The 15,895-nt window shown below is 51.9% G+C and overlaps 1 protein-coding gene across 4 annotated transcripts in view; it reads right to left on the bottom strand.

Annotated features, from left to right (window-relative positions):
• Positions 1 to 15,895, bottom strand: part of EIF5B (eukaryotic translation initiation factor 5B) — a 138,706-nt gene that overhangs the window by 102,214 nt on the left and 20,597 nt on the right. For all 4 annotated transcript variants that reach the window (XM_085899780.1, XM_085899779.1, XM_085899778.1 and 1 more), the window contains 2 exons: positions 12,793 to 12,921; positions 5,184 to 5,283 (listed from right to left, as the gene is read on the bottom strand). In XM_085899780.1, the coding sequence (XP_085755906.1) occupies positions 5,184 to 5,283; positions 12,793 to 12,921 (229 nt within the window). The remainder of the gene's footprint in view (positions 1 to 5,183; positions 5,284 to 12,792; positions 12,922 to 15,895) is intronic.

Genomic DNA, 15,895 nt, shown 5'->3' on the forward strand with positions numbered 1-15,895 from the left:
TGCGGTGGTGCTGGCCGCTACGAAAATGGGCTCGGACCTATCCTACGGTCTCCCCCACAACCTATTGCCTTTGCCTGTCTGTGCATACCCACTCCCTTAATTTGCACAAGAAAACAACCAAATTTAGCCCCCCCTTTTTTTTCCTTATAATTTCTTGTCTCTAACCCTCCGATTGTCCTGGTCTGGTTAACCTATCCTGTCCATCTACTCCCAACCCCTACTTCCTATTTTTGAGGGGAATAGGGAAGAGGCTAAAGTCCTGTCTCGAGGACCAAAGCCTCAGAATGGCCTCCTACAGGTCTCAGCAATCTTTCCCAAGGTGGGTCCAGCGGCCTACAGAGAGCGAAGGGATGGATGGTGCGAAGGGGTACATCTCCTAACTATCCCACTTTTTATTCACTTTAAACTACCCCGGGCTTTCCAAAACGCCTGCCACTTAAACTATCGGTTCTAAAAACCATAATTCCCATCGCCTGTGTTGGTGTCCATTATAAATTTGGGACTAGCCCTCCAATTTTCTTCCGTGCCCTTGCACAATTTCGTGGCTGGGCAGCGTGGCTCACATGGCAGGGATTCCCCCTCTGCCGAATCTCAAACTATGGCACCCCCGGGCCCTGAGGCTGTCTCCGAGCCTAACTGCTCCCTATGAACGCGGGGGGTTGCCCTCCCTGGCATTGCCCCCCTCTGATGCCCACGTGGAATTTTGGCGCAACAGGTCCCGTTCCGCGGGTCACCCGTGCCCACTACACTATCCCGGTCCCTTGGACCCTTGGCCTACTCTGGCCGACTAGTCGGTGCCCGGGGTGCCCTCTACTCGATACTCACCTTTCAACAGCCACGCTCACAGCCGGTCCATGGACTCCTGCACCCCTCCAAATGGGTTTCGTGCCTTCTCTCACTCAACACCAACAACAAAACAACCTCCTTTTAGTAAATTTGACTAACCCACTAACTAACATTACTCTGACCCCAGGGTCACTTGGGTGAGAATCACTCCTCCCCCCACTCATTCATTCGCACAATGCATTCCCCATTCACTCCATTCTCACACTCGGGCCCGCTGGCCCATCCTCATTCATCACACATTTTTCACTTCTCTTTTCCAATTCACACTCCACACTCTACCTATGTTCCCCTAACTAACTCGTGCTCCCCGTCATCCCTTACACGAGTGCACGTTCCATTTAATTCCACGTAGCTAATCTACGTCCCCACTACACATTCCATGTCTGTCCATGTCTTCCAAAATCCATTTCCCATTCTAAATTTAACCTAAATTCCCTCAAACTCATTCCACGGGCCCCATGAGGCCGGTCTATCTTAGCTAACCCATCCAGCTAACTAGTGCTTCCTTTGCCCAAACACTGGGCTGTGTACATGGGAGCGAGGCTTTTTTTTTCTGCACCGCCATGGTGGTGGTTTACGGCTTGCCCGTTCATCCCTATGGGCCATACCAACGTCCCCTCCGATGGCCGATCAGTGCAGCCATGACATCACCCTGCCAATCACAACGAGCGCTCGTTCTCGGGGAATTCCCCAAGCGGGACAACATGTGCTGTTAACCCGGCCATCGTGCTGTGAGATCCACGGTGATGTCACTCGCACACCGAACCTGCGCGGCTTGCCGTGCAGGTTAGCACGAGCGCATCGTCCGGAAACCCACTCCGCGAACAGAACACGCGGCATGCAGCACGTGATGCCCCGCACATGCACCTGCGTGTTCCAAATTCAACCCGTAGTCACCATTTTAGCCGTCCACGCGATGGTCTTTTTCGAAACGTGGGACGTTCACGCACCAGCTTCCTGAGTCGTGCTCGCCTAGGCCGCTCCAAAACCGAGAAACGGACCTTGGACGCCATGTTCTGCGGAGCCGGCGCGATTTCCACGATAAACCCATCCACCGTCTGGGTCGGTTCACGTACCAATTCCTCACATGCACTCACGCACGCCATGACACTCGTACTCTGCACACCTTTTGACACACTCACACCACTCATGCACTCCACCACACACTCCGGGACAATAACATCGGGGCTTTGCGCTACCACAAGCAATCCCGGGGTTTCTAAACCCCCCAAGCTCCGCGTGCACCCGTTAGCATCACTCACCCCCTCAACCTCGTTCGGCCCGATAGGACTCACCTCGTCGTGATCTGCTTCGAGAGAGCATATTTTCTCCCTCCGTTCCTGAAGGAGGCCATCCTGCTGCTCGCATCGGATCACAAAACATTCCCCATGCACAACCTCATTGTCCCCACTAACTCTACGTGCGTGTTCTTCATCTTTGTTTCCCTGTATTTCGTTCACCTTTTCCTGTTCTACCTCCTGTGTCTCTGGTGTTCCCTCCTTTGTCTCCTGCGTCTCTGGTGTTCCCTCCTTTGTCTCCTGCGTCTCACTCTTTATTTCTGACTCCCCTCGTGTCTCTACTAATTTCTCAGTCATCCCTTTGGTCTCCGTTAATTTCTCCGTCTCCGTCACCTCCTTTGGTTCTTCCGTCGTCCCCTCGTGTCTCACCCGACACGTCTCCCCATCAATTGTGACGGCGTCCCTCGTCGTCCAAACCTTACTCGTCTCCATCGCGGGCCGTACACAATTTGCACTCCCTCCTGACTCGATCGTTCTGCCACGTGGTGCCACCATTTTGCAATCCGTTGTCCGCATTTCGCCACGTGCAATCACCCTTATTGCCTTTTGTCCCGATTGGAGATTCAATCGCATGCTCTGCATTTCCCCTCGCTGCGTTTGCATATCACCCTTTAGTGTTTGCATATCAGCCCTTAGTGCCAGCATGTTTGCATCCATCTTGTCGTTCATTCATTGCGCATTCGCGTCCATTTTATTTTCCATTTTTTTGTGCATTTTCTTTCATTTCTTCCCTATCAGCATCCATTTTGCTGTTCATTCCTGCCAGCATTGCCATCAACTGGGCCATGTCAAATGTACTTGGCAGAGCCAATTCGGCAAGGATCGGGGGGGGGGGTGTCATACGCCGCCCCTGCGCCCCTTACGGATTCTGAGCTTGGTTGCGGGGAAAGTTCTTGCATGGGGGTGGTGTCCTGGACCATGGGTTCGTCCACCACTACATCTACCTCATTATCCACCTGTTTCAGCTTGTCTTGGCTTGCCATGTCACGTGTTGCGAAGAGAATTTAAAATGCTCGTAATTTGGGGGAAACGAGGGGGGGGGTTCACTCCCTACACCCCTGATCCAAATCCGTGAATTTCATGGAGACGGAGGGGTTCGAATCCCGCTCCTGAACATCAATTTGTTGCAGACCAGGTATCGGCTGCGAGCACGACTGCAAGGTGGAGCAGTAGGGTCGACTCCACCAAACACCCGGAATTTAGATCGCACCTTTCGGAAAACTCCGACAGGTACAGGTCCCTTACTGGACCGTGAATAGTCAATAATTCCACCACGTGGTACAGGGTTATTTGCCAATCTTCAAAATACCTAGAGATCCACGGGGCGAGTTACCGAGTATTCACACCCTCGACGGCACTCGTACGAGTCGAGCCGTTACCGTGCCCGACCCATGCGCAACCCGAGCGGATGGTTGCTGAAGTCCCGTTGGTCCAAATGTACATTTACAGCGGCAACAGCCTTTGTAATTCACCAACACGCGCCATGCTAAGCCAATGGAAGAAACACAGCAATGAACTGATACATTTAACAAATTTATTTATTTATAATGGGAGAAAGGGGGGGAGCACGCAAGAAGCAGAGTTATCCGACTATGGAGATGCAAGTATGTACAGCAAAGAGCACTTAAACAATTCCTGCTTACAGACGGGCCCACCGACAGACACGCACGCACGCACACCCCCAGAAGGACATGGACCTGTCCACCTCGTGTGGTTCGGCTGACACAGGCGAACCAGGCCAGCGTCGAGATGCGATGATAGAATCCAGAGCTCCTTCAGCGCTCGTCCCGGCAACCAAAAACTCTCCTCTGTATCCCAAACTGTCCAGAAGGCAGGAGGTTTCTCTGCCACTTCTCCAAGTCTTTGAGTTGAACGTCAAAGCGAGGGCTGATAACTTCACACTCATTCAATCTGCCCGTCAGATTGACCACAACCTTGCCTGCTCGATGGTCATCAACTATCTCAAAAACTCTCCTCTCGGTCCGATCGCGCCGCAACCTTATTCACCCTTCTCCGGGGGGAGGGGATGCCTCCGCCCTCCCCGCTCTCCCTCACTGGACGGTTTTGGTGCGCAGAATCGCTCGTTGCCCTGTCATTGGCCAAAACGAGCGGCAAGTCCGTCGATTGGCCCGGGGGCGTGGCGACGTCACGTGGACCGCCTTTCTCACCGTCGCGGGGTCTGATTGGCTGAGTGGCGGCCACCTCACTCGTAGCATGCTGATTGGTCGAGGGCCGCCGGGAGGCTCCTCCTTGAACTCCGCCCACCATGGCGTCGGCCAGAGCGAGGTGAAGGTGAGGGTGATGCTGGCGTTGTTGAAGTTGATGTTGGTGGTGTAAAAATAAAAGAAAACCCTGACTATCAAAATAACTCCGCAGCGCATGAACATTTAATTACCAATTAAACAAGGGAAAGGGGAGCTATCTATCCACATTTACTTATCGAAATAACTGACCTACAGGACCTATATGTTGAGTGCTCCTGGCTTCCAGATTCGTAACAATATCTCTTCTAAAAAATAATATTAATAGTCGACTTAATTAGTTTTAGTCTTAAATGATTGGTTAAATGATTAAGTGTTTCAATTTGATACGTACTTAATGTTATTGCAAAAAAAATGATTTGAACAATTTTTTCAAAAATTATTTTCCCAAGATAGGGTCTGAAAGACCCAGGTTGCCCAGATGTTACTGCGTGATGAAGGTTACCTATCAAGGGTTAACACCCCAAAGATCCTTCAGATACCCAATACCATAAGATCCCACACAACTCTAAGACCGTGAAGACCCCCTAAATCCACCAAGACTCTTAAGACTCTCCATGACCCTGAAGACCCACCCATGACCCCAAAGTCTTTTAAGACCCCTAACACCCCAGAAACCCTTGAGCACCACCAAGCCCCTTAAGACCTCCAAGATCTCAAGACCCCTAACCCCGCCCCCCCATGACCCCTGAGGCACCTCTTAAGACTAAACCATCTTCCTTATAAATGCAAATAATGGCTTTTTAATATCGATGTTTTAAACTCATGAATGGATTACCTGAGAAGAAACAACTTTAACTTCTTCCTTCTTTGATGCTCCACCAAAGTTATTGGTTTCCAATGCCAATTCTTGCATTTCTCTGAGGATATCATCTTCACTGTTTGAAAAGAGAGAGAAAGGAACATGACAGGCAATAATCAGGTACACAACATGCAAGGGAACATTTTTTGGGGCTGTTGAAGGATTTGAACATTTTGACATCTTTTTTCAACAAGCAAACACCACACTTCACTTTGCTGATGGGGATGCTAAAGGGTGGGGGGGGAGAAAGAGAGGGAGGGGAGAGAGAGAGGAGGGGTGGGGGAGCGAGGAAGGAGGGGGAGTGAAGAAGGGTTAGAGGGCGAGGAGGGGTGGGGGAAGAAAAGGGAGTTTGAGGGGAGGGCAAAGGAATGGAGTGTGAAGGGAGAGTCAATCCAGACATAACCACCATCCGGGTATGTCCGGAGACGAGGAGGAGGAGGGGGCAGCGGGGGAGAGAGAGAGAGACAGAGATTAGGCAGAGAGAAAGAGGTGTGGGAGGAGGGTGGAGCGACGATGGGACAAAGAAAGAGAGAAAGGTGGGGGTAGTGGAGTTAGCAGAGAGAATGTTATGCTTCATGAAAAAAAAAAAAACATGCACGCACGCACATGAAGAGTCCCTTTTCAAATCCAAAGCTTCGCATTTATACCATGTGTGTGCTGTTTATGTACCTCTTTGTGCTTCGAGCAAACTGACCTCGAGATCGGGACACGAACTATGTGCGTAATACTGCTATCGACTGCAGAGCGCTCACCAAGTGGCTAAAGCACTCAAGCAAGCACTCCAACAAAGCGGTTGATAAGGACCGGCTGCCTTGGCAAGCGATAGGAAGCCAATTGGTGATGGGACATACCCGCAAAAATAGAAAAACAAGTAAACATCGCCCATTTCTTAACATTTTCAGATTTCACTCCAGATTTCAAGTTATTTAGTCCATGTGATCCAATCCTCCAAACAAATTATATTTTGATTATATACAGTACTTTAATTGGACCATGGGAGTAGATTGGGGGATCACATCACATCATATAATGCATGAAATTGCTTCAAGCTCCTAATTTGAAAACTATAGCACTCACAAAAGTGATGTATACAGCGATTTGTAGGTATGAAGATCAGACATTCGATGATGTCAGTGAAGAAAGTGAAAAGAAAAAGCTTTAGCATCAAGAAACTGTTGCAGCTTATTCCAAATCAAGACATTGTTCAGCAAGTTGACCAAGGATGAGCCTTCATAAAGGATATAATTAAATATGGTCATTAATTATCTTCAAAAGGGGTGTTTTAATTAACCCAAACACCGAATTTTCACTCTTGCACTCCAGCAAATGATGCTACCTGTAACCATGTGCTGTATACGAAAGAAGAAGAAACTGAGAGGGTGTCAGCTAAAAATCTTAAAGGAGTGAAAAAAAAACAAAACACGATTGGCCAAACTCGAGATAGAGATAGCCAGACAACAAAAAGGAGGGTGGGCAGAGGCCGGGGGAGGATGGGCAACAAAAGTCAAGAAGGGAACGGGCAAAAAATCTGAGAAAAGAGTCAAAGACAAGTCCTAGAAACGGCAGACAATGAGTAGAGGTGAGAAGCTAGCATTGATTGTTGGAAGGAAACAAAGTAAGGGGGATGCAAACTAAAGGTGCTGTCACACCTTGACGATTTAGCCATCAATGGCAACGTATAAAAATATACCATCAGAGAAGGGGAATCCCCCACCATGGAATGAAAAAGGTCATACATATTCCAGATAATGAGGGAGGTGAATTGGAAACAAGACACCATTTGGTCATCATCTCGAAAAAGTTCCCCAGGGGTGAGGAACGTAGTAATCAAAAATAATTAAAAATCGGATAAGCGGTTTTCCATTTATTACAAAAAACATTTTTTTCAAGATGGCCACCCCAGTCGGCCATCTAGCATCAGGCCATGCCCAAAATCAATAGGGTTCTTCCTTTTCAAGTGGTACATGTGTGACCCAAATTTCAAATCGATATGGCGAATAGTTTATGAGCTATCGCACTCACAGCTATAAATGTTGACGCCCGGACGGACGGACAGCCGGACGATCCGAGTGACAACAATATCCCCCTTCCGCCACGCGGCGGGGGATAAAAATGTATGTAAAACGTTGGCGTACGCTGAAATTTTGATAGTTTTTTTTAAAGTTTTGGTCGTATTCATAACGTGTTGGTCGTATGCATAACATATTAGTAACGGGCACAGAACGTTTCGTTGTCTTATAGATAACTTATACCAACGAGTGCTTAGCCTGTTGTCGGCGTTCACAACCTATGCCCAACGATAGTTTAAATTAGGCATAGCGAGCTGCACATATCACCGAAGAACTTGTGGCGTAGCCTGTTAAAAACCTGCCGCATGCCGATTTAAATCATAACCGCCTGAAAATTGAAAGTGTCAACCACGCTGTCACACCTTGACGATTTAGCCAGCATATGCCGACCTATGAAAATTTGGCAAACCAAAATGGCACACGTTGAATACGTTATGGGTAAGTTGTGTATATGTTAAGAGCACAATGAAAAACGATAAAGTATGCCGTCATATTTCGTGGTACGTCTCATACGTCGTGACATTTCAAGCATGCTGAAAATTTTACGACGTACTCGCCGTATGGCTCACACGTTCTGCTACGCTGGGAATAAGTTGCAGGCACGATATGCGATCGTTGACACGCGTCGACACAAGTTCCTTGTAAGTTACTCATAAGTCGAAACACGTCGAGGTAATGTTTAGCATACCCGAAACTTTTCTTTTTTTCTCCTTGGCTCCGTGAAGGCACGTGACGAAATATCTGAAGTTGTTGTTGTTTTTTGTGGGTTTTTTTTTAGTCTATCACGAATTTTAAAATATATTTGGACATTTGCTTTTAAGTTTCGACGTCGATGTGACAATATCCTCAAACAGAAAATATTCACAGAGGAGGAATTAAGAATAAGACATGAGCAAACTGAAGAGGCAATCGGACGTGACGTAACGGCACGTGACGAAATATCGGAAGTTATTGGTTTTTTTTTTTAACGCTGCCAATACGCCATTATACGGAAGCTGTAAATTAGAAACACGTTCAGCAAGTTCTGTGGTCGTCCGGAAGACGTCAATCAAATAAGTCTACATACGTCAACATGCATTGGAGGTACGTTACACATAGGTTCAAAGCACGTTACTCATAGATTAGAAATAAGCTTTGGGTACGCTAAGCATTACCTCGACGTGTTTCGACTTATGAGTAACTTCCAAGTAACGTGCCTCGATGTGCGTCAACGATCGCATAACGTGCCTCGACGTGTGTCAACGATCGTGTAACGTGCCTCGACGTGTGTCAACGATCGTGTAACGTGCCTACAACACGTTACTCATAGGTTATAAATAACTTTCGGGAATGCTAATCATTACCTCAACGTGTTTCGACTTATGAGTAACTTACAAGGAACTTGTGTCGACGTGTGTCAACGATCACACAACGTGCCTACAAGTTATGGCCAGCGTAGCGGAACGTGCGAGTCATACGCTGGCATACGTCGTAAGATTTCAAGCATGCAAAAATTTGAGGACAACCGCAAAGTACAATGATGAAAGCCAGCGTACTAAGACGTATGGCAGTGTTTTTCAGCGTGCTCTTAACGTATACAAAACTTACCCATAACGTATTCAACGTGTGCCAGCGTTTTAGACAAATTTTTCATAAGTCGGCATACGCTGGCTAAATTGTCAAGGTGTGGCAGCGCCTTAAGCGAGTGCGGCCTGTTCAAGGCATTTGGAAAAAAAAAAACGACTAATTGAGAGAGCAGGTGGGGGAAGACTAGAAATCGGGCAAGAGAAAAACCGATAATCCACTAACCTATCTGCATAGACGAGAATCAGGCGAAACACGTCAGCCTTCGAACAACTTCATTTTGACTAATTACTTGGATTACACTGCTTACAGGGCACAAGGTGAGATCTGGCAGCACCAACTGACAGAGGAGTATAATATTCCCTGGCATTGCATACTCCCTAGCAATGCAGATGAATGCTTATATGCCAGCGAGCTATCATTTGCAGCCTACGGCTGCTGGTTGCATCATCTTCTGGGTGCACGGCTATGCCGCTGATGCAGTGCCCTCTATTACCAGTACACTGGTACTCATTTCGCCGACCTCAGAAGGATGACAGGCTGAGTAAACCCCACCTGGTGTGAATTCAACGAGAAACAACAGGGCATCGAACACAAGACCCAAAGATCTCAAGAGGGCCACCTTAACTGTTAAGCCAATACCAGGCTGAGGGCTTGTATGCTGTTTGAAGCTGACAACGGTTAAAGAATGATTCTACATCTGTGAAAGTTTATCATACACCTTCCTATGCAAGACGGTGGGGGGAGGGACAGGAGAGACGGCGGGGGGGGGGCAGGAGAGACGGCGGGGGGAGGGGCAGGAGAGACGGCGGGGGAGTGCAGGAGAGACGGCGGGGGAGTGCAGGAGAGACGGCGGGGGAGGGGCAGGAGAGACGGCGGGGGAGAGGGGCAGGAGAGACGGCGGGGGAGAGGGGCAGGGGAGAAGGCGGGGGGAGGGGCATGAGAGAAGGCGGGGGAGGGGCATGAGAGAAGGTGGGGGAGGGGCAGGAGAGAAGGCGGGGGAGGGGCAGGAGAGAAGGCGGGGGAGGGGCAGGAGAGACGGCTGGGGGAGGGGCAGGAGAGACGGCGGGGGAGGGACAGGAGAGACTGCGGGGGGAGGGACAGGAGAGACTGCGGGGGAGGGACAGGAGAGAGCGCGGGGGGAGGGGCAGGAGAGACGGCGGGGGGAGGGGCAGGAGAGACGGCGGGGGAGGGGCAGGAGAGACGGCGGGGGGAGGGGCAGGAGAGATGGCGGGGGAGGGGCAGGAGAGACGGCGGGGGGAGGGGCAGGAGAGACGGCGGGGGAGGGGCAGGAGAGACGGCGGGGGGGAGGGGCAGGAGAGACGGCGGGGGGAGGGGCAGGAGAGACGGCGGGGGGAGGGGCAGGAGAGACGGCGGGGGAGGGGCAGGAGAGACGGCGGGGGGAGGGGCAGGAGAGACGGCGGGGGAGGGGCAGAAGAGACGGCGGGGGAGGGGCAGGAGGGACGGCGGGGGGAGGGGCAGGAGGGACGGCGGGGGGAGGGGCAGGAGAGACGGCGGGGGGAGGGGCAGGAGAGACGGCGGGGGAGGGGCAAGAGAGACGGCGGGGGGAGGGGCAGGAGAGACGGCGGGGGGAGGGGCAGGAGAGACGGCGGGGGAGGGGCAGGAGAGACGGCGGGGGGAGGGGCAGGAGAGACGGCGGGGGAGGGGCAGGAGAGACGGCGGGGGAGGGGCAGGAGAGACGGCGGGGGGAGGGGCAGGAGAGACGGCGGGGGGAGGGGCAGGAGAGACGGCGGGGGGAGGGGCAGGAGAGACGGCGGGGGGAGGGGCAGGAGAGACGGCGGGGGAGGGGCAGGAGAGACGGCGGGGGGAGGGGCAGGAGAGACGGCGGGGGGAGGGGCAGGAGAGACGGCGGGGGGAGGGGCAGGAGAGACGGCGGGGGGAGGGGCAGGAGAGACGGCGGGGGGAGGGGCAGGAGAGACGGCGGGGGGAGGGGCAGGAGAGACGGCGGGGGGAGGGGCAGGAGAGACGGCGGGGGAGGGGCAGGAGAGACGGCGGGGGAGGGGCAGGAGAGACGGCGGGGGGAGGGGCAGGAGAGACGGCGGGGGAGGGGCAGGAGAGACGGCGGGGGAGGGGCAGGAGAGACGGCGGGGGGAGGGGCAGGAGAGACGGCGGGGGGAGGGGCAGGAGAGACGGCGGGGGGAGGGGCAGGAGAGACGGCGGGGGGAGGGGCAGGAGAGACGGCGGGGGAGGGGCAGGAGAGACGGCGGGGGAGGGGCAGGAGAGACGGCGGGGGGGAGGGGCAGGAGAGACGGCGGGGGGAGGGGCAGGAGAGACGGCGGGGGGAGGGGCAGGGGAGACGGCGGGGGAGGGGCAGGGGAGACGGCGGGGGGAGGGGCAGGAGAGACGGCGGGGGAGGGGCAGGAGAGACGGCGGGGGGAGGGGCAGGAGAGACGGCGGGGGAGGGGCAGGAGAGACGGCGGGGGGAGGGGCAGGAGAGACGGCGGGGGAGGGGCAGGAGAGAAGGCGGGGGAGGGGCAGGAGAGAAGGCGGGGGAGGGGCAGGAGAGAAGGCGGGGGAGGGGCAGGAGAGAGACGGCGGCGGGGGAGGGGCAGGAGAGACGGCGGGGGGAGGGGCAGGAGAGAAGGCGGGGGAGGGACAGGAGAGACGGCGGGGGGAGGGACAGGAGAGAGAAGGCGGGGGAGGGGCAGGAGAGACGGCGGGGGAGGGGCAGGAGAGACGGCGGGGGAGGGGCAGGAGAGACGGCGGGGGAGGGGCAGGAGAGACGACGGGGAGGGGCAGGAGAGACGGCGGGGGAGGGGCAGGAGAGACGGCGGGGGGAGGGGCAGGAGAGACGGCGGGGGAGGGGCAGGAGAGAAGGCGGGGGAGGGACAGGAGAGACGGCGGGGGAGGGACAGGAGAGACGGCGGGGGAGGGACAGGAGAGACGGCGGGGAGGGACAGGAGAGACGGCGGGGGGTGGGACAGGAGAGACGGCGGGGGAGGGACAGGAGAGACGGCGGGGGAGGGACAGGAGAGACGGCGGGGGAGGGACAGGAGAGACGGCGGGGGAGGGACAGGAGAGACGGCGGGGGAGGGACAGGAGAGACGGCGTGGGGAGGGACAGGAGAGACGGCGTGGGGAGGGACAGGAGAGACGGCGTGGGGAGGGACAGGAGAGACGGCGGGGGAGGGACAGGAGAGACGGCGGGGGGAGGGACAGGAGAGACGGCGGGGGAGGGACAGGAGAGACGGCGGGGGAGGGACAGGAGAGACGGCGGGGGAGGGACAGGAGAGACGGTGGGGGAGGGACAGGAAAAATGATGGGGGGAGGGACAGGAGAGACGGTGGGGGAGGGACAGGAGAGACTGTGGTGGGAGGGAGAGGAGATACTGTGGGGGAGGGAAAAAGAGAGACGGTGGGGGAGGGACAGGAAAAATGGTGGGGGGAGGGACAGGAGACGGTGTGGGTTCGGACAGGAGAGACGGTGTGGGTTCGGACAGGAGAGACGGTGTGGGTTCGGACAGGAGAGACGGTGTGGGTTCGGACAGGAGAGACGGTGTGGGTTCGGACAGGAGAGACGGTGTGGGTTCGGACAGGAGAGACGGTGTGGGTTCGGACAGGAGAGACGGTGTGGGTCCGGACAGGAGAGAAGGTGGGGTGGCAATGCCAAACCAAAAATAATGGGAAAACAGGGTGGGAGGAGCCCAGATTGGTGACTAGTAATTCACCAATAACACACATGCCAGCAAGAACAGAGAGGCATCAAACAAGAACCAACCTGGCTTATAAAACAAAGTTGGTTGGGATTGACCAAACCACCACAAACACAAGAGCCACTCTATGTATGCTGTCAATGGCTAGTCAGAGCAAAGCATCATCACAAAGCAGAGAGGGTGAAGTAGAAGTGTAGGCAAGGTGAGAAGACAAAATTGCAGCACATATAATAAGGCTTGAACATTGATAAGAAAATGTGATACAAGAGTGAAGAGCATACTCGTATTCATTCTTCACTTTCTTCTTTTTTGCTTTCTTGCCAGGTGCAGATTTCTTGAAGTTCATCATGCTGGAATCCTCCATCTCAGCAACAGGCTCGACGTTGTCAACATCGTCCACTTTGCAAGCTCTGTCAAACATACAAAATTGAGGTTGCAATTACATGTGGTTAAGCATCAAGAGAATATATGCGTCATTATAACATAGAAGCCTCACGTGGTCAGTGGCGTCCTGAGGGTGTCTGGCCCCAGGAGGCAAAACATATTCCCCCCTCCCCCAACCACCTTCGTCCCCCAAATCCCCAACCCCACAGACCACAGACATAGGAGACCTCTGATTAAAATTTCAATTCATTGACCACACAGGGATGGACTAAACTCCAATCATTGCAGCATCCCAACACAAAGAGGAAAGGAACACTAAATATCAATTCAGCATTTGTGTGGATAATCCAGGACAAAATTACTCAACAACCACATGACAGAATGTATATTTATCATTAGTAATTATAGGTAGACATTACATATACAAACACTTAATGGAGAACGACTTTTCTGGTCTCAACTGCTGCATAGTGATCAATGACGTGGTCAAAGTTGAGCTTTTCTGCCGTCTCCCTTTCTACACCAAGGAGGGCCACATCACCGAGACGATCTTGTCCCATTGACACGCCCTCATGTACGTGAGAATCGGCTTTAACGAGCGTTCGCAGCTTGCGATTGACATAGCAATGGTAAGGAGGATTTGCAATGCCACACCCAAATTTGGGAACACATCTTCACCGTAGGACACTATAAATGAAAGCAGGTCTGAAAGAGTAGTTTGTGTACCGTCATGACAGGTTTCTGGAAGCATCCTCCAGTCGCAAATTTCAGTGTGGAATTTAGCTCCATCGAAATAAGTACAGGAGAAATTACCTAAAGTTGTGCTGCCTCACCTGAGAGGGAGAGCAGTCGAGTTCTTGTTCTCTATTAGATTTCTGATGAGTAGAAAGCTAAACTTTTCAGAGTTCCTTTGGTCAAGTGACTCGCCGAATCATTTTCTACTGGAGGTAGTCCTGCACGCTATTCATGGTGCTCATGATGATCTCTTCCTCTACCGAGAGACCTTAGTCTCGTGCCAGTTCTCCAGCCACTTCTTCTTCTTCTTCTTCTCTGCACCTGCACTACTCATACCTCGCATCGTTCTTTCCCTTGGTTCATGGAGTTTTGGCACGAGCCATGTAAAATTTTGGAGATGTTAACTTGAAGGGCATCAATGTCATTAGATGCCTCTTGGAAGTTCATGCTTGGATCTTGTAGTCTTTTGTTGTACACGATTTGTTTTCACCAAGATGTCATGTCAGAATGGAAGAATCATAAAAAAGTTGAAAGTGAGTCCACTTTGCAGCAACGATACCCGATTCCCCCTGGTTTCTGACATTTCACTCAGATCCTCAGACAGTCTTTCCAGTATGTCCAATGAGTAATTGAGGCCATTGTGAACAGTTTTGACAGCATCTACTCCAGCACTGCAGCGGGTTTCAGACTTCTGTTTAACTGTGATGGGTATCGCATCTTTCATTTTTCATCACCGCAGAGTTGAACATGGAAAAAAAACCGATATAAACTCTCAATATCTGCAAAGAATGTCACTACAAGTGGTTCTTGACTGATGGAGTGAAGTCCAGCCAGGTTGAAACTGTGATTGTCACAGTGTACGAACGGTGCCCAGGGATTTATGTCTAAGATCTTCTTCTGCACACCGGATATACAGCCAGGCATCACAGGGGTGTACTGGCAGGGCATACAGCGATGGAAGCTGTTGTGAAGCTGAGGAGTGGGAAGCCAAAGGAGGCACCAGAGAAAATTATTGATTTGGGGACTTTGTTTTACTGTGGGTACTAACACACTGCCACACCCCTACCACCACATTATAAGACCTCCCCACTGCAGAGTTGAGGTCATGCCTGCAGGTAATTGTAATGCCATGTTGTGGAGCAGCTAACAGCTGATTTTGAGGAGAATCTTTCAAATGGTGATACAAGCATGAAATTTGGTATGAACATGCCCAAAGGGTCATTTCTTCAATTTTAGTCGATGAGCCAATCAAAAATCCAAGATGGCCACTGGTTAAACCCATGACATACAATTTTTGACATATCTCATGAAAGAAATGACTTATTTGAATGATTTCAGTTTCTATTTGTATGTTTTGGGACATGCTGAAACAGATTATACCCATTAAAACCTTCTTGGAAATCAATTTTTAACCTGTGTTTATTTTTGTGCCCAAACCAATGTTATTTTAAGTAACTAGTTGCTAATTTGTTGTTTGCTTGGGGTGTAGGGGTGTAGTAGTAGAGGTAGTACCTTTTTCAGCAGTCAGCCACATCCTATAGATCCGAGGTCGGCAACCTGCGGCCCGCGGGCCAAATGCGGCGTGCGAGCTCCTCCCGTGCGGCCCGCGGTGCCTTGTCCGGATTTCCATTAGGTGCGGCCCGCGAAACATTTTTCTGAACCGACGGCAAATTTAACATATGTGGACATATGATTCTTCCACATATATCACAGTCTCTGTATGTCACAATAAATTATTTTCGCTTCCAGTCCACTTAACTTGGTCTTAAATATTTTTTCGTTGTTGTTTCAAATGGCTGAAGGTCTTAAGGTTCAATGTACAATTACATTTATTATCATTGATTTTAGGTGTGTTTGTTATTTTTTTCGGGTTGGGAGGGAGGGGGGTGCGGCCCGCGAGGTGGCCCGAACGTGGCCCAGTGGCCCGCGGCCTGGTTTAGGTTGCCGATGCCTGCAAGTATAGATGGCATACTGACACTGGTCATTACAGACCCCAACTCTCACCTATGGCTCCAAGAAGTTGCGAGTGCACGGCAACGTGCACCGCGTTGGCTCCCCGGTAAACCGCGTTGGCTCATGGCCTAAACTAGGTGAGGGTAGCACACAGAGAGACTCTGTGTGTGAAGGAGTAAGTCTTGCTCCAAAAATACAGTGCACAAATTCTGCAATGATGGTACCTAACCCATATGTAGAAGAAAATATGTTTAATAGACTAGAAACATCCAGTAGCTCAGTGAAAAAGTCTCTCAAACAAAAGGAGTGAAT

Source organism: Eptatretus burgeri, chromosome 10 (assembly GCF_056783735.1).
Source record: "Eptatretus burgeri isolate ZD-2024b chromosome 10, Ebu_testis_v1, whole genome shotgun sequence".
NCBI lineage: Eukaryota > Metazoa > Chordata > Myxini > Myxiniformes > Myxinidae > Eptatretus > Eptatretus burgeri.